General features: G+C 41.3%; 1 protein-coding gene across 2 annotated transcripts in view; it reads right to left on the reverse strand.

Annotated features, from left to right (window-relative positions):
- The window catches only part of LOC111569692 (RNA-binding motif, single-stranded-interacting protein 3), a 299,083-nt gene that overhangs the window by 130,463 nt on the left and 148,778 nt on the right, over positions 1-19,842 (reverse strand). For both annotated transcript variants that reach the window (XM_023271968.3, XM_035948934.2), the window contains one exon: positions 8,719-8,810. In XM_023271968.3, coding sequence (XP_023127736.1) covers positions 8,719-8,810 — 92 coding nt within the window. The remainder of the gene's footprint in view (positions 1-8,718; positions 8,811-19,842) is intronic.

Here is a 19,842-nt window from a genome sequence, read left to right on the forward strand (position 1 = left end):
TCATGCTGGTTTAAGAATGCGCCAAACATTCTTGGTGAAAGCCTTCCTTAACACTGAAGCTGCACCATTGATTTTCCAATATTCACTTCTATTCACAGGTTGTCTTCTCAGGGCCAGCTGAGTAAATGAATGCAAAGCGTTTCACCTGGTCTATGTGTGTCAGTGTTGAGTGTGGAGGCCCGGTCCTTTGAACGTTGTCTCTGTGGGCCCACTAATTGAGCCAGATCAATTCACAGAGACAGCAAGCAGGTTGGCACAGTTGCCACATCAAAGAGATTCTAATAACTGCACACTGTGGCCATTACAAGCCTGAAAAAGCCATATTTATGTTCGCTTCAAAGCAAGCATGGCACCATTGAACATACTGAGAATGCGGGACTTCACTATTTCAAGCCTACAATTTAGACACAAGGTCATTTTGGAGCAATTTGGGGAGAGAATAGACGCTATTCACACATGCATAAATACAACCACACCAAATCGTACTTTAATTAGACACACTTTCACAGCGAGAGGGCAAACCAATAAAATACGCATGCAAAAAGATTATAATGATAGACTGATATTCTTAAAAATAAAGTGCAATAATGGCCTAATGGCTATGTTTCACACAGCAGCATTCATATAGTGTTCTCTATCAGTGCTGGGATGTGTGGAACCTGAGTGCTGCTGACTGCTACATGTACAAGGTCTTGTTAAGTTTTCAGAGTTGTGCCGGACTTGCTAACATGATCTCCAAGTATTAAAGTAAATCAACATGTTTTACTTGAATTTACCTCAGGATTAATAAAGTATCTATCTATCTGTCTGTCTGTCTGTCTGTCTGTCTGTCTGTCTGTCTGTCTGTCTGTCTGTCTGTCTGTCTGTCTGTCTGCCTGCCTGCCTGCCTGCCTGCCTGCCTGCCTGCCTGCCTGCCTGCCTGCCTGCCTGCCTGCCTGCCTGCCTGCCTGCCTGCCTGCCTATCTATCTATCTATCTATCTATCTATCTATCTATCTATCTATCTATCTATCTATCTATCTATCTATCTATCTATCTATCTATCTATCTATCTATCTATCCATCATCCATCCATCCATCATCCATCCATCATCCATCCATCCATCCATCCATGCATCCATCCATCCATCCATCCATGTTTCATTACTTTCTTAAAACATGAAGCTCTTAGCTACGTAAAGTTCATGAATTATAAAATCAATAAGTCTTTTCATATAAATTTAAAAATAAGAATAGCATTGCAAAAATGTAATATTTTATAATATATAAATAAAACTCTACCAATTCATGTGTATCTTAATTCTATCATGACAGGAGCAGGATTAAGAAATGATCTGGAAATGGGTATAGGGAGATTGAGACTTTGTACTAGCAGCTTTGGAACTTCTTTCATTATTCCTTTATTAATATTTATTGAAGAAAAACCTCAAAACATTGCTTTCAATGGCTTTTGGCGGCTGGTAGTAGGCTGTAACATTTCATTTTGATTTTGAAAATTGATCCTTCAAGTTGCTATTCTCTTGCCTTGTTCAACTAATTGATCTTACAAGTTTAATATTGTCTTGATGTTTGCACATATTTGTTTGCTACCTTACTGATTAAATGTATAACGCTTTGGGTGACAGGTGGGTTTTAGTCATGCTACATAAATGAACTGTGTCCGTCCACAGCAGACAGGCAGCAAGAATCAGGAGCCAACTAGCACTGAGTCTTCACTAAACCCTGAAGCCTCCAGTTGGTCTGTTTAGTATTCTGGCATACGAGTTGCTGTACAGTACGCATAGGAAGAAGGCTGCTATCGGCATCAGCTGACTCGAGTGGAGCAGATTTCAGTGTAAGAGTTTGTGTTTGAAGTACGGTCTCAGCAGTGAGCGTTTGCGGCTTGGGCAAGGCCTGAGGGGAAAACATGCTACACCTGTCAGTCACCACCTGCACCGTTTACAGCAAACCTTTGTTAAGCAATAGTCAGGTGGATTTTGAACATTATTTATGCTTCCATTTGCACAGCTGGATGTATGTTTGTTAACATGTAAAGCCTGAGGAAGTGAAAGAGGCCCAGAGTTGTTGAGCATGTGGCCATTTCCTGGAGACAGTATGTACTAGTGTAAAATCTATTTCAATCAAACCAATTAAAAATAATCAAAGTAGAAAAACTCGGTCATTCATTTCTGGCCACTGCCACTCTGCATCTACAGCAGGTTTAATTATGCTGATGCTGTCTGTTGCCAGTTGTCCCTTGCCTCCCCCGTCTTTCCATGTATCTCGTTCTCACTCACCTCTCTGCCTGGTAAGTGATAAGTTTGTAACTTTGTTCATTAGTGCTGGCCTGTCTCCTGCTGTACAGGCTGTCTGAGGTGACATTATGGCTGGCAGGCCTCTCACTCTCGCCTTCCAGCACACTTTCTATCTGCAGTGCCTCTCACTTTTTTGTCTCCCTCTCAATTCCATTTTTTCCTCACAATCTCTCCTACCTATCTTTTTTTCATTCCAGCTCTCACTGATTTCTACTTAGTCTCTGTGTCTCCGTTTCCCCCCTTTCTCTCATGCTCGCAGCTCGGCACGTCTCCGCGCTGCTCGGCGAAATAATTTACCGCACGCAGTGCTCCCGCGGATGATTGAAGCGTAATTAGACGGCAGAGACAGTGGAAGCCAACAGAGGTGCTTGGGAGCCAATGCTTGTCAGATGGTCTGTCTCACTCTCACTGGCTTTGCCCTTCAAAACTATCACTTCTGCAGGAGGAACAGGGAGGGGACGGTGTGCTGAGCCACGGCGGAACTAACTACAGTGCAAAAAATGATACATTAGCGAGTGATTATATCTTCTTTTTCTATTCATCATATTATCTCACTGCACTGCAGATATGTCCGCAGGTATCAACATTTTATTTTATTCATGCCATTGTCTCTTAGGCCTGTTCAATCACCACTTAAAATTGCCATAGAAAAAAAGTTAATAACCTCATTTAGACTGTCAGACTTATTTCTTTTCAGTAAGTCTGCACATATCATAAATGCTAGCGAATTTAATTATTTTAAATTTAAGATAATTTGCACAGTGTGGGGATCAACATGATGCTGAGGGACTTTCTTATACTTTCAGATAGATGAGAAGTGAAGAGAAATGAGAGGTAGAGCTATAGTTTTGTGTTGCAGACTTTCTGAAAGTGGAATCAAGCTACAGGTGTTTACTAAAGGATAAAACTTTAAATGACAAAGGAATGAAGTATGTGCATGCTATGCTTATGTGCTGACAGGTTTTATTCTTACATGCTGTATTTCAATGAGAAGCACGATAGGCAAAAAATATGGAAGGAAATGAGCTGCTGTGAGTGACTATAATCACAAGGATGCCCGTGTTGATTGCAGCTTCAGAGGAAAGTGCTGATCATCACACTGACACCATATGCTTCGTGAACAAACACCGAGGTGGATGTCAGAGGGGAAATGGCATCGCATTCAAGGTGGCGCAACGGAAAGGTGAGTGATGCTGCTGAGTGAGCGCCCATATCCCCAAAGTCTGTCCAATTATCCCTGCTGTACACACAATATACCGTGTTCCCCCTACATTTTCCTCAGATTTAACCCATGCTGTAGGGGGAAGGCAGGCTCCAAGCTAGCTGTTGTCAGCAACCAACTGTAACAGCACTGTCAGCCGTCCCTTTGATTATCGCCCAGAGGTCACCCTGTGTTGAGCCGGACTGTGGGGTCCTGGGTGTCAGTGGCGCTAAGACGTCAGAGGAGTCACCTTTAAAGGATAATAAGAAGACTGCTGACTGACTGCAGACCACCCAGAGGGGGATCCGTGCTTTTCACATGAATATAAATGTGATATTGACAGGAAATCTTCCCCAGGAGAGAGAAAGGAAAAGACAGCAGAGGAGACGGAGCAAGTGAAAGGGAGTGAAAGCGAGAATACATGAGAGAGAGAGAGAGGGGAGGGGGAATGAACACTCCGGTTCGTTTCACACCGTTAAACCATCTGAAGCATCCGCTGGTGACTACTGGTTGATGGGCCAGTGCGTGCACTGTGTTATCATAAACATTTGGGATTCACTTCATGGAGGCACTTTAATGATGCTTTTAGCATAATTTCCCCACTGTAATGTGAAGTGAAGGGCAAGCAGCGCCTCTCTGTCTGCCCCTAGCTTCTATGAACCTTAGAAATATTGGCGATTCAAACAGGGGCAGTGATGGAGACACTCTGCACAACAGGCTTCATCCCCTCTGCTTAAACTGGGACATCTGTGAAAACTCTCCATCATGGATACCATTGCTTTGTTTGACACCTTAGTAACCGGAGGCACATTTTATTGAATAATTTGAAATAATCTGAGTATAAAATCTGTTAAAATTTCTCATTTTTTCACATCAGAGGAAACCACTGTTTAACATCCCAGGAATCTACATCAGGAATAAATGTCACCAGACCTTTTGAAGGACAAAACTAATTCAAAAAACAGATTTTTATGCATCTTTATGAGCATCATGGGATTTTAGGTCAGATCTAAAGTTTCTATTAACCATAACTAGCAAAGCAGGGTGCACTTTGCTAGACTCCATAGGGTGTTGGAGTGATTTTGCTAATTCTAGGCTGTCCACACTGAGGGAAAGAAAAAGAGTAAAAAAAAAAAAAAAAAAAAAAAACAGTACAAAAAGGACAGCTTTGTTTTCATCCGGGCTGTTATCAGCAGAAGCCGACTGCAGCGAGAATAGGGAGGGATGATTTCCATAAAGACTGGCTGTTGTCTGAAAGCAAGCAGCTGTCAGGCGGAATTACCTCTCCGACACAGACACCACAATCGAGGGCGCCCTTCCCATAATTCAGTCTGATTGGCTCAAGGGGAAAATGGCAGCCTGTGGAGAGTGAGGCGAGCGGCTGGTTGACAGGTTTGCATCTGCGAAGCTAGACGTGGCGTTTACCTGTTATCATTCTGTCTGCTCAACGTGTCAGTTTTCTCAGTTCGGAAAGCTACCTGAACAAAGTGGCACAGAGAATAGAATCCATGCTGTGAAGAGGCAAGTACGTGCCTGTACTCTTCTTCTCTTAAACACACACACACACACACACACACACACACACACTTACATAAAAGGGCAAACAAATTATTGATATCTCAATGAATCCTGTTAAGGTTTCTTGTAAATGATATACTTTCTTAAGCTATTTTTATTAAATGTATGTATTCAATACAGTCATTTATAAATGCACTGCAGGTTTGTTTCTGTAAGCAAGTTGTGATGTTATATTTCATTGATGACACATGAGCCCTTTTTTGCACTTTCTTTCATCTTTAAAATTCAGTAACTGTCATAAAGCAACCAAATGTAATATATAGTTCCTCCTCTTACATTAACCTCGTTTTGCTGTTTTACCCTGCAGTTCCTGCATATCATGTAGTTGCTGGTAGTGAACCTGTACTGTTAAAAGGAATAAAAATGACATGTTGGTCGAAATGCTTATTTGCCTTTTTTGCGAAAAGTTAGAGGAGAAGATCAATACTACTCTCATGTCTTTTTCAAAGACACAGAGCAAGAACTGGGATCCTTTAAAACGAGTAGCAAGAGGGAGAATTTGCAGGACTGGTTGTCTCCAAAATTCTCTAAACTCCAAAAAAAACATCCAAAAATACACCAAACGGTTTTCTAATGAACACAATTGGCTTGGCTTGTTTAGTCTGGTTTCATTTTTAAAAGGATTTCTGAACTTCAGATGGGGCCAGACTAGTTGATTGTCTTGTTTTGAATCTTTATGGTAAGTTAGGCTAATCACCTCCTGGCTCCAGCTTCTTTTAGGTACACAAGAGAGTGGTATCAATCTCTGCAGTCTGGTCTTTATATGAAGGAAAAAGCACGTCTTCTAAAACATCAGGAAGCAATCTCTTATGATGACACCAATTCAAGTATCTATACACATTAGGACATGCAGACGAAAGCAAACACAATCAAATGTGTATTTCATTAAATGTACACCAAAATAATAAAATGTTTTGTGTATAGAAGCATAGACACAATCCCATAGCATACACAACTGGCACACACTGTCATGCCCATGTACACACACACACACACACACACACACACACACACACACACACACACACACACACACACACACACACACACACACACACATGCTCCACACCTATGCTAAGTGCTCTTATCTGTGACTTGTGTAGAGGTGAGTGACAGGAAGGGAGGCACAGGGGGGAAGTGTCCTTTAGGTGTCTTAATTATGGCTCCTCTCCTCCCTCTCGCTGTCACCATCCCCAGGGGAGGGCAAGACAAAAGGAAGGCAATGTTTCATCTCTGCTGCCTTGGTATTTCAAATTCCAAGGGGAGTAAGAGGAGAGAGACAGCGGGCGGCTACAATGGTGGAAGAAGAGGAAATCAAGTGACGCTTCTCTTTTTCTCTCTGTTCCTTGCATCCTTTGCGGCTGTGTTTAAAATAAGGCACCTTAATAAAAGTGTTTTAATGGCGTCAAGGCAGGAAAAAAGGCGCAACTTGATTACTGTGACAGTTTTATTTAATGAGCTCAAAGCCTCTGGCTCTGATTTGCGATTCGTTTATTACTTTGTTGTGGAGAGATATATGTGACAAAATGGGGCAGAGGGAGTGAGAGAATGAGGCTGGATGCTCTTATTGTGGAAGTGGTCTGTGGCGTTAGCAGTCGGCTTTGTGATTTACACCTTCCTCCATGCTCACCTGCGTTTTCATCCGGCCCCACCAGGGGAATGCAGCTCTGTCATGACAGAACGGAGGGTGTCAGAGACACCTTGGCAGGTAGGCAGGCACAAAGACAACATGCTGTTAATTATTGATGGGAATAAATTGCACTCATTGGGTGTTTGTCAGGGCAACACATGGTGGATATGAATACAAATGTGTTTATGAATGTGTGTGTGAGTGCGCCGGGGAGAAAAAAATGAGGCATTAAACTGAGGAAAAGGGGGTTCAAGAGAAAAAACGAGGGGGTGAAGTAGTAGGAGGAGCCGTTGGAGTGATGGTAGTGATACCTGGTAAAGAGACATTAGAGAGATGCAGAGAGAGTCTATAAAAGCAAACTACTCCTTAATGTCTCTCGCAAGTGTGATAAAAGCACAGAGATGCTGCACAGAATGCTGGCCTTTCCATTTGTGTGAACAGAACAAGGGAGCATTCAAAAATAAACTATTATACACAAATGCTAATAGAAAATGATTTTGCGAATGTGCCCACACGCACGCATACGTGCAAACAAAGATTCTTAAAAAGGTCAGCTCTTTTGTTTTGGGACACGAGACCTCTCTCATGAAAATATTGACTGAGAAAAGGGGAGCGATGCAAAGTGTGGTCTTAAAATGAGATGGACAAAGAGCACGGTGTCTTATCTGTATTCCGAGAGCCTGCCCTCTTATAAATATTGGAAGAAGGACACTGGTGGGGAAAGGAAACGGCCAAATGGCGCATTTGAGAAATGGCACACCTGAGCACCACACGGAATATCATCTCCTCCTGTCAGATCTCATCCCATTTGATCAAAATAATTGCCACCTTCATCGTTATCATCAATTCTGTCATCTTCACCGGCGCATCGCCATTCTCCATCTCATCAGGTCTTCTTTGGCTTCGAGAGGGTGGGTGGGAAGAGGGGGGGATTTTTTGGATCAGATCAAATGCCTACCATCTCATCTGACAAAATCACTCATGGTGTAGCCTCATAGTCATCACCATATTTATTGCTTCAATGCTACTGACATTTTCTTCACCTGTTTAGATATTCTGACACGACCCAATCTTTAACAAGAATAGCCTGGTTTAGTCATGCAGGCTTGTCTGTTATAGATGTCTGGAGAGAGGGCCCTGCTGTGCTTTAGTCTATGTTAAGTCTCTGCGCAGCCAACAGGGAAATGTAAAAAATTAGAAGATAAAAATGAGAAAAGAACAATGCGATCACTGATAGCCTGAGCCTTAGATCTGACATATACCAAATGAGGAAAGTCTTTTCATGGTACTACAGTTCTTTTGTCAGACAGCCAAATATGACTTAACCAGCATTCAGTCACAACATTAAAATAAGATACTCTATAGCTACGTTTTAATACTCCTAATCCACTTCTCTATGTGAGTCTGTCAACCCTGCTCCATTGCACAAATGACTGTGGCTCTCTTTGTATTACTGAAGCAGCTTGTCTCATCTACTTCCACTTTAGCAGCCTAATAATGCTGCACAACAGCGCAAGTGGCTGGTCAAACCTCAGCTAGAGCTGGGTTCCAGCTCACAAATGTTGCACATAAGCACACACTGACACACAACACAACAAGCCCACATAACCACTTGAAACAGGGGACCCACACTTGTGCATGTCTTATATGAGACTACAGCTTTGTCCATTCACAGAGTGTCAGTGAGATGAAACAGACCTACATGCACCACAGTCACCACCCAACTTGTCATCTAACAGTACTGAAAAGCAGTTAACAGCCCACATTCAAGAGTCTTCTCATATTAGAGTGAACAAGTTTGTCATTAAACAGCGAAGTACTGTGGAAAATGACTTACTATAAAACGTGTTTATGGTCAAAACCAGTGTGGATATGGGTGCTTTCAGATCATCCAGATCTATTAAGTGTGTTAAATGCACAATACTAGATCCCTGGAGGGAGCTGAATGTGCAACAAAGTGCTAATGATAATGCACGGTGAAGTGGAGACGCTAACTTGTTTTTAAACACTCCTTACCTTGGCCATTTGGGCCTGCACTCCAGTGGCTTTGAGAGACGACACGGCCTTCTGTGCTGCAGCTGGGCTGTCAAAATCCACAAAGCCATAACCTGGGGAGAGGAGAGAAAAGAGGGAGGGAAGCAGAGAGAGAGGGAAAGAAAAAACAGACATTAGTAAAGCAAAAATGAAGGCAGATGACTAACAAGGAGAATGACAGGCACTTGGTAATTGTAGCAGTAATAGGTTGGTAACATGACTACAGAGGCTGCCAGTTCTCATATCTGGTGAGCACTACATTGTTTGATAATTAGCGACACTGACGTTCATAGGGGGATGCTATGCATCTTAATTAGTAGCATGGATGAGCGATTTAGTAATAACAAACCCCGGCACCCTGCCCACCTCCACCTCCACACAGGCTGAAACACTGCATGCATGTGCAGACACACACAGACACACACTCTCGGGTGCAAACATACATAAAAGTCAAAGAATAAAGAGCATCACTGTTTGTGAGAGTTTGTGGTTTAATACATCATACACATTTGTTTCAACAAGTAGGATAATTAATGAAATGGTAATTTATGAAAAGTCCATGATTAAAGAATGTTACCCACATGTACATGCTCACATATACGCGCAGAGACATGTCAATTAATTCTTCAAAACATTACTTCTCACTTGTTCAGCCTTTTGATTTTTGGAGACTGTGAAGCTGGTTGGCCCACATCGTGTTCCTCAACACCCGGCATATTAACACAACCCCATTTCACAGCCTCCATAATCCTCTCCCCGGTAACAAATCTCTCAAAGGTTGACAGCATACCAGAGCTGCTGCCATTTCTCTCTCTCTCTTTCTTCAACTGCATCTCTCTTACATACACATAAAGACACACTATTTCTCACATTTTAGCCTCTCTTCATCTTCTTAGCGCCTTCCTCTGTCCTTCTCTGTCTCCAACACACTTTCTTTCTCCATCTCTCTCCCTCTCTCATATTTTTCCTGACATTAACAGCCATCAGCCCCATCTGGAAATTCATCAGCAGAGGAAAGTGAGGGGAATGAAATCTGTGCCTGTGATTTATGAGTTATTGTGATCCCGACGTTCTCCGGGATGTATCGGAGACGGGGGTCACGTCTGTGTTAATTAAAATTTGGTGGCGGATTAAAAGCAGTCAATGGTGCCCTCTGATCCACTGTTTCAGAAGGAAAGTGTAATTAGAAAAGGATAATGGCTGTGAGATTCGGCGGGGGGGGGCTCACCACTGCAGTTACCCCCATCAACTTACCAACCATCACATACTCACATGTATGAAAACACACATAACGTGCTATAACACCTTACATTCTAACCAGGTCTGTCTGCAGTTTGCTTTAAAAAAACAACAAATATCGTAGTTTCTCGGCAGTTTGAAGTGTTTGTGTGTGTGTTATGGTGGTGGTGGTGAGGGCTGGGGTCATTTTCCTGTCGGATGGCGGTAAAGGAGTGTGGAGTAATGTGAAAATCATAACCTGTGGCAGAAGAGAAATCGAGCACAAGGACTGATTAATGGCCAGCTGTTAGAGTGCGGCTGGGAGGGGTGGCTCTTTAATTGTAGAAATATGAAGCGCCAAAGTGAAATGTCCAGGTTCAAGTACAGGCAATAAGAGAAACTACATCTTTTCTTTTAAAAGTATGCACTATTAGAATAACTCTTAGCTGCAATTAGACAGCGCACCCCTCTATTTTTATACTACTAAACCTATAAATTTGCAATTTTAATCAGCATTTAAAGAAAGCCTGACTTATATAAGAGCAGCTTATAAAAGAATATATAACTGGTGGTTCAGTTTAACCAGTTACAGAAAACATATTTTCTCCTGCTTCTTCAGTGGTATTTATTCATGCAGATATTTCTGATTTTTTGTGGCCAGGATTTGTGGTATCTGTCTGACATTTCTTCCACTTTCCAAATCCAATAAAGATTAAGTGATTATTGGCTGTGGTGAAACTGACACTAACATGTTTATCTGCAGTGAGACAGTCTCCTGTTATGGTGGACCATGCTGGGACTACAAATGGGTGATGAACCAACAGCATTAAGTGCTTTTTCTGTGGTGCTGAACCATTATTAACTAGTACATCTTCACTATGCCTTGACATATAGACTGCCGAGCATATATCTCTGAAACTCCACTATAGAGAGCTATATACATATACAGGGATATAGACACAATTTTCCCAAAGTACATTTGTACCTTTGGTGCTTTGATAAGGGTGGTGGAGAGTGCTGTGTAAACGGCAATCCATAATCTCAACATTGCTGCCTGTATGTTGTGGATTTTCTGACAGTATCTATCCCATTTGAGCAAGGCATCCAGCTTTGCTATGAGCTCTTTTTCACTACATACTGAAAAATATCAAATAACAACAACAACAAAATAATAAAAACACACATACAAAAAAAACAACAAAAGGAAAAATATGTTTTTTATCTGTATGCATCTCATGGAGCCTTCTAAATAATTATTTTTGTTCTGTAAACGTCTGACAGTCCGTCAGCTGTGCTGCTAACAGGATGTCTGGTTCTTAGCAAAGTCATGCATGCACAGAGGTCAGGACTGAAAGGCTGATAAATGAAGCCAATACTGAAGAGTTAAAAACTGCAACTCCTCAGGTGTCCACTTGAGGCTATCTCTGGAAGTGATTAACTCCCCATAGACTCCCCTGTTAAAATGCTCAACTTCACTGCATTTAAAAACACGCCTAAAGGTTGGTGCAAAAAAATGTATTTTGGTCCCTAAAGCAAATTTCCAGTTCAAGACAACTGTGGATGTTTATACAACTCAAAGTTTATACTGTATCAAGGCTGAAAGGTATGGATAGCTAAAGGTGAGGCCACATTGAATGACAGATGACCATCATAGGACAGATGGCTCAGAGACATTGCTCATTTTTGGATTAGCTTATAGTTACTGCAAAAGTAAAAATCAATGATGAGCTCTTAGGTTGTCATTTATTATCTATGTGTTTATTGCATGTACATGCATCTTTATTGCTGTGGAACTATATACTGAAATACCTAAAGGTCAAAAGGTCAACCAGACCAACCAGAGAAGATATGTTTAGGAAAGAAGACCTCCGTGGTTCTTATATTTCATGGAAACAGATAACAGAGTTAAATTTACATCTATGTATATTGACCGATAGAAAAGGAATTTGTCTGTTCACTATAGAAGTTGTTGCAATTGTACTTCTCCTCTGGGACAAACTGTGTTGTCATTTATATACAATACCGGATGTGCCAACGACCCAGCAGTGTTTTGTGTTTTCTGAGTTTAATGGCAGTAAATTTCCACGACATTATGAGGACTCAGGCATTGACACCACACTTCAAAACCACTTCACAGGAAACCTATGGTTGATGTCATGGAGGGTTTGTCCATCTTTATATACAGCCAGTGGATCATAACATCCTAAGTAACATGTTGGTCCAAATTCTCACAAGTGTTTTAGATAGGTTGAAATCTTGTTCTTTATCAATGTTGTAATGGAGTTTTCCCCTTAATCTGTCAAATGTCTGAATTTCTCTGTTCACAGGGAACTAAAAAACGTACAGTAACCAGGACACTGTTCAAAAAGCTGCTGAATTTTTTAAATGTTATTTCCAATGTTGTGAGCACCACAAACAAAATTCCATTTACCTTATTTGCACTGGGGTTGAGACAGAAAACTTGCTTTTTTCATTATTTAAGTGAACTGACCCTTTAAATGGTAGCAGATTCCACTCATTCCCACTCTTTAGAACCTATTAACTGCACATTTAGAGAACCACACATAATGTTACCAAGGCCCTCTGGGCAACGGCCGATTCTCTTTAATAATCAGAATATTCCAGTGGTGGATACTTGGAACCCCCAATTACAAATTTAATATTCAGCCCACTACTACCTAGAGTGCACTTATCAAACTTTTAGCAGGAGGAGGATTTTAGAGAATGCTGACCTATATTCAGTCCGCTCTGAATGGAGGAAGCCGTGAGAGGAAGGTAGACAGAAAGAGAGCAAGTGAAAAGGTGTGTACAAAAGAAAGGCAGAGCGAGGAAGGAGGTTATATGGGGTCAGCTGAACACACTGAAGAAGACTGAATTGACACTACTGCCTTAATAATAGAGCCAGTTTGCTTTTCCCCTGTGCAGTTATTGTAGCCAATATATGCATAATGATTCTGTAATGTGGAATGTTTGATCTGTAGCTGCGGGGTAAAACTCTTAAAGGCTTGTTTTGTTGAAAAAGAGAAAAATAATTGAGAGATATGGAAACATTTAAGGCTCTATTTGTGCTTTTACTAGGCAGGATTGTTGCATGGAGGTTATAGAGTCTCTTCTGTATATGTTGACTGTATATAAGCTGGACCGTTTTTGCTTGAATACTGAAATCTTTGAAGTTAAGTGAGTCTGGTTCATCCTCAGTGTTTCAAGTAAAGATTTATGCATTATATTGTTAAGCTATATTTAGATTTATGTTGCGGTTTAAAGTTCAACTGCAACTGGATTTTCTTTTTTGGTATTTTTATATGTATTATTCTATGAAAGGACATACAAAATGTAATTATATCTCAGTTTGCGAACATTTGTACATTTTGTAAAAGAATATAGAATCTTTTTGGACATGGAATGAAACATCAAGTAGGGCTTCACAGCTTTTAGAAGCAGCTAACTGACTCCATAGAACCACCACTGCTGGGAGATGAACTGTTAAATTAATGGTATATTACTGAGTGGAGTACAGACCAATCCATGCTTTTTTTGTCTTTGAGGAGAATCCACATGCAGCCCCAAACTTTTCGCTAGTGGTGCCTGCGCGAATAAAATAAGTGATGCTTTTAAACAGATGCTTACTGTGAGGAGGGACTGAGAGATTCCAGGTCATCCACACCTTTATAATTCATTATTAAAAGAGTGGTAATTGCTGCAGGACTTTGGATGTGCTTTGATTTGTACATACTTTCCACTGACAGTGCTCAATCGCAGTAGAAACTTCTAAATTCTCCAGAAATCCTGTTATGTCCAGCCACTGTGTTTGGCACTCCTCAGGAATAATCCCATTGACACGGTGCTACAGTCCGATCTGTAGTCGAACTAGCTGCAGCATCTTGTAAACAGCACGAAGTGACAGAATTTCTGAATCATTCTGAATCTGTTGTGTTTTTCTGTGTTCAATGTGAGGGGCAATGCGACTGACTGATGTGTACCTATTTTAGAGAGCTAGAATGAGCAGGCGTGCTTTAGAATCTGCATCAGTCTGCACGCATGGATGTGGTAACCATTAACTGGCCTTACATCATAGGCCTATATAGTCTATGAATATGTTTTGTCCCCCTTTTAAACAATTATATGTACCACTACAAATTAAAAACATATCTTCAGTCCATCAGAATTGTTAACTAATTAGCCTAGCTTGCTGATCTTAGCCTCGATTCCACTGCCATTGCAGAAAAACAAATAAAACTTTAATTGATATTTTTCAAAGCCATATTTCTTCAATGTTTTTAATGAGAAAATGCATTATTCTGTTTTCAGTGAAGTGGCTTTTGAGGACTAGACGTGCTTACTTGCATGCTATGAAGTACTGCATGTACAGAATAACTTCACATGTATGTTACGCAGATCCCTGGTGTGTCACTGAGCTGAAGAAAAAGTTGACTAAGCTGTGAAAGAATGCTTGGGTCAAGAAAAATAAATGAGGATATCATATTCCACATACTTAAACAGTACATACAAACATACAGGCACCTACACACAGATGTAGCTTGAAGAATGAATGTCTGCAGCCAAGTACATGCTGTACTGCTACTGTATTCAATGCGGGTACTCTAGAGTTACAATCTCAAGTGGGATGCAGAGGGCAAGGTGTTGCTTTGAAGCCTCCGCGCAAACACAAACATCCAATCGATAGCTGTCACTTAAAAGCAACTCAAAGTGACTGACTACATGCGTGGTTGCTGATAATGCTGTGCAGCTGCACACTAATATGGACACGCACACACGCGCACTGACTTCCTGAAGGACACGTATATCCACACACACACACACACACACACACACACACACACACACACACACACACACACACACGTATGTACAGACACACAGACTGTCTTTCTGAGAGGAATAAAGAGAACATGAGCCACCATATCATATTTCTTGGTCTGCCTCTAACTGGGAGCCTGTCAAGATAAAAGAACCGTCTTCAATCAGTTACTACATGATAGTACTCCTCTGCTACCATTGCTTCTACTCCACTTAGACACTGTTTCCTAAATGAATGTATGTCTATGAGGCGGGGGTGCTGCTTAATGCAGTCCCTTTACGGAGGTGTAGAACTACAGTCGATGCCACCTTGGGCTACGCTTCACACAAACATCTTCAGTGGAGAGTGGAGATAAGGGACTCATTACAGCGTGTGTATCGACATATCAATCAACTATGCATCATACATGCATTCACCATCAAATTATGCTAATCCTAATTACTTCTGGGGAAAATCACTATACTTTATCTGCTAATAGTCGGGATTGTTTGGGGTTTCCTACCTACACTATCCCACCCATCATTTTCCCCAATATATCCATTTTTCACATTCTCATATTCAGCGCTAATGATCCCATTTTGCACTGCATACAATGGAATAATAATGCCCTAAGTATGAATAATGAATCAACGACACGTCAGAGAGCATTACAATGGTGTGCGGGGCATACAGCGTAATTGTTTACGTCCTTGTGAGTCATCAAGAAGAGTTCTGAAGCTGCTGTTGCACATGGATGATTAATCATTGTGGTTACATATATGTTTATAATTCAAATCCTGCATGTATTAAAGTAATTATGGCTAATGGAGGAGATAGATGGGCCACTCAATGGACAAATATGCATAACAATGCTGTAGTATGATTCCTATGATTAATGGATTCATGACCGTAGTACTGCATCACACTCCATCCTACCTCACTATACATGCAGATATATGACTGAGAGTTTACTGCATATACAAGACAGACAATTAATTTTAGAATCAAGTGATTGTGTAAGTCATTTTTCAAAGATAAAAGCCAAACATTCATTGATTCCGGTTTCACGATGTGAAATTTAGATCAATCTGTTGATTTTTTTTTTCAAGTCTAAAAACAATTCAGTAAAGAAAAAGAAAAATCTTAGACCCAAAAATATTTTGATTATTATGATATAAGACAGGGAAAAGACTTTGATTCTCACAAATTTGAAAAGCTTAAATCAGTAATTATTAGATTTGATTTGTTAAACTAATAAAATACTGAGACAATGACTAGATGATTAAAATAGCTGACAATCAACAGCTTTTTCTCTGAATCACTTAACTGTTTCAGCGTAAAGAAGGTTTATCCTGCAATGCATTTGACAGGAATGAAAAGAAGCTGTTGAAATATTTCATTGTCTGTACATTTATAGATGAGTTCTGTCCATCTGGAGGTTTGTCCAGCCCTTTTGCTCTGCAGGGAGGGTGAGTGGTGGTTTTGGGAGGTTGTGGTGAGCTGTGCAAACACTGAGGGAGAGAACGGAGGTTTCAGAAAGCGAGATGGCATCCATGACTAACTGTGGCCAAGCCAAGACCGCCTTGGTCCCACTCCAAACCCAGAGGAGAGCATCCTCACTGGAACTGCATTCCTCTGTCCTCCCCCATTTATCCTGCACCACCAGCAGCTGACTGATGATAAATTTTGCGGCTACCCTCAACTAAACCACGCGGTGGTGTGTGTGTGTGTGTGTGTGTGCGTGAATATGTGTCTCTGAACGCGTCTGCTTGTTGAATGGGAAGAAATGTTTACATGTGATGCTCAAACATTTCTGCGTTTGTGTGTGTGTGTGTGTGTGTGTGTGTGCATGTGTGGGTACTTGAGCAAACAGGGGAGGATCATAAATCTATCTTTCTGTTGAAGGAGCCCACAGAGAAACATCTGCAAAGCATTTTTTTAACGCCGTGTATTAAAATGTTTGCTTAAGGCTAGAGACTTCTGACCACATCACTGTCATCACAGCACTGACACTGCATAGAAGTGACAAGTCAAAAGCGAACACTTCCCAAATGGTTCTACATGCACATCTAACACCCTATTAAATAAACATCAGCGTTGGCATCAGCAATCAGAAAACCACTCAAAATCCTTGAGCAAAGTTTTTTTGGAAATTGCTTTCGTTCACTGCAGCTCCTGGAACCACTCAAAATAAACATCCCTTGTTTATTTTCCCAGCGTCACCATCCTACCTGCCTTGTGCTTGGAGACAATACCCATTTGTTGTAAAATAACTCTCACAGAGGCCTCTTACATTAGACACTGGAGAAGAGATAGCAGTACAGGCAATTAACTTATCAACCCTGCAACATGGATTTATAGCTAAGGCATTTGTCTTGGGCTGAAACAGCCAGTCTATTGGCTGTATTGTATTTCTTGTCATCTTCTCTCACAGGTGTAGGAGTGTCCTTGTCAGAGAGCTGCAGTCGGCATCTGCAGAGGGCAGAGTGCCAGGGCTTAGGGCCAAGGGGGCCACTGGCAGCTCATTGTGCTGAAGACAAACTGAACGCAAGGTTGAAAAAACTAATTCCTCATCCAATACCTGTACAAGTATTATAGATGGGATGTGTATAACAGCAATGTACAACCAGAATTAATGCATACTGCACTGTGTATTAGGAAGAGAACTGTTAAAGCCTGAAGTTACCAACAAATTGTCGCCTTCTATGTAATTCTTGAGAAATTAATGCTATAGCGATTGCCAAATTGCACTGTAGAAATGATCTTGAATCTACTTTGCTAATACTGAAGCAGGGATGCAATGTGCAATACAGCACAATGTGAGATTAACATTTTCACAGGTCAAATATAGAAGAACTCTAACATATGGGTTCACAATAATCATTTCCTCTCTATCTCAGCATTTCTTTCATCTTCATTTCTCTCTTCATCACTTTTCTTCCTTTTCTGCTCTTTATCTTTTGTTCCTTAATTAATTCATATCCATTCACACTCATTAGCTTCAGCACAGCACCATATGGCTTCCATTACATTTCCAGCCCTAAATTCAGTTGAGAAACTATTTACAATATATGAGTTTACCAGATGAGCAACCTACACTTATATCACACTGTGTTCTGAAAAAAACAGCATCCAGACAACCAGAGTCTGGGTTCGAAAAAGCAGCTTTTAGCATAACCTTTGGAGGTAGAAAATGATCTTCATGAAGCTTGAGAGGCATTCACAAACGAAGTATTCACACACTGAAAGAAAATCTACTCGATGCTGACGTTCACTGAATTACGTTTGAGTTTTTTTGAAAGAAATAAAAAAAGTGTCTCTGCACAGGCTCAGCTCTCTGGTAGCATCATCAGCTTGCTAACTTCATAGCAAAACCCTGATGTGTTTGGTGCAACATGTGAAGAGCACTCGAGAAAGGTTTGAGACCTGAAGGGTGTTAATTACTTGTCAAGAGGTTGTTAAAATGAGACCCGTGGCAGAAAACTGAGTGGCTATACAGAACCCACACACGGACATCTCAAAGAGCACACGCAGAGACTCGCATGTTCAAAGCACGAATGCCAACACTGAGCATGTAAAAGTGGAGAAGCAAACACAAACTGGTAAATGCCAACACACATACATGTTAGCATACTGTATATTCATAGTAATACAAGTGCACCCACACTTGTAGACACACTTTTGCACACTCAGGTTAGAATGTCAAACAACCTTGAATAGCTGCTCATTATGGCACCCGTTGATGTGAAAATGCCACAAGCAGTATAAGCCCATTTTTATACAAAGAGCAGGTGCAGTCCCTCTTTCACACTTCTCTTTCACTTCACCTATACAGTGTCTTAAAATACCTGCTCTCTCCCTCTTCCTGTCTTTACCTGGAGATTACTAACTTAGGTATTCATGCCTGGTGCCGTCTTCTGCGGCACTGTGTTATCCCCATTTGAGCGTTTGTAATAAGAAATGTAATCACGTCAGGTACCAGGGCCTGAGACCACCATGAGCAAGACGAGAGGACAGGCTAAATATTTGAACAAAGCCGGATCAATGAAAAGCAAGTGCCCCCCAGAACACGGAGAAAATCTCCAGCTAGAGACAAACATTAAAACCTGGACAAAGACAAATTGTCCTATTCCTCCGAACAACTATGCAGCCCATTTCTTTTGTCTTGCATCTGTTAGTCATTCATGAGGAACGGCCTGGCCGCCCCCAGCTAGCCTTCCTGTTCATTGCAGTTATGATTTATGCCTTCCTTAACTAATCAAGGGTATGATCATTAGTCAGGGGATGTGCGAGGGGCCAGGGCCTTGGCAGGTCAGTGGAAGGCCGTATCTCACATCGTGGTTCCCCTGCCATCCACGGGTAAGGTCCGGGATAAGAGATGACTCGGGCTACGCCTCTTCACCTTCCACCAGTGCCCGCTGAAGCATTTGTCAACAAACAAGACAAGGAAAGGAGCCTGGGGATGTGTTGTAAAATGGATTGAGCCAATGACAAGAGAAGAAAGCCCTGATTCCCAAGAGTCTGTTTGTACTTTGGTTGAAAATGAATACAGATTGTTTTTCTGTCTTGTTTAGATCCAGAGGACAGACATTCAACTATAACACTTGTACGATTTACAAAATTTCCAAATTTGCAAAAGATGTGCATGCAAAAATGCTCTTGGGAAACCTTGGTCTATTATGATGCATGATTTTCTGGCTCCTGGATCTCACTTCAGCACGACCTCCACTGTACTCGCAAAAGAATTAAAAATACAAACACATAAGCAGGAGACGACCACACTGCATGCAAAAACAGCACAGGAAGTGAAGGGGATACAAAAGGTCAGGGCTCAAGGAATGCAGTGCTCATGGCCTGACTGCTTCTATTTATGACAAAACTTGGCCAATCAGACGCCTAGTTGGTCAACGGCCAACTTGGAAATTACTGGAACGAAGACTGAGGGGGCAGCGAGGTGGGAGCTGAGGGGGGTAAAAAGACAGAAATGGGATTTTGGTGTATGTGATTGGGAGGTGTTAACAAAGGCTGCGGGTGTTATCCAGTGAGGTTCTGCATGCTGAATCTGTCCAAATCAATGTGATTATCTCTCA

Source organism: Amphiprion ocellaris, chromosome 15 (genome assembly GCF_022539595.1).
Source record: "Amphiprion ocellaris isolate individual 3 ecotype Okinawa chromosome 15, ASM2253959v1, whole genome shotgun sequence".
Classification (NCBI taxonomy): domain Eukaryota; kingdom Metazoa; phylum Chordata; class Actinopteri; family Pomacentridae; genus Amphiprion; species Amphiprion ocellaris.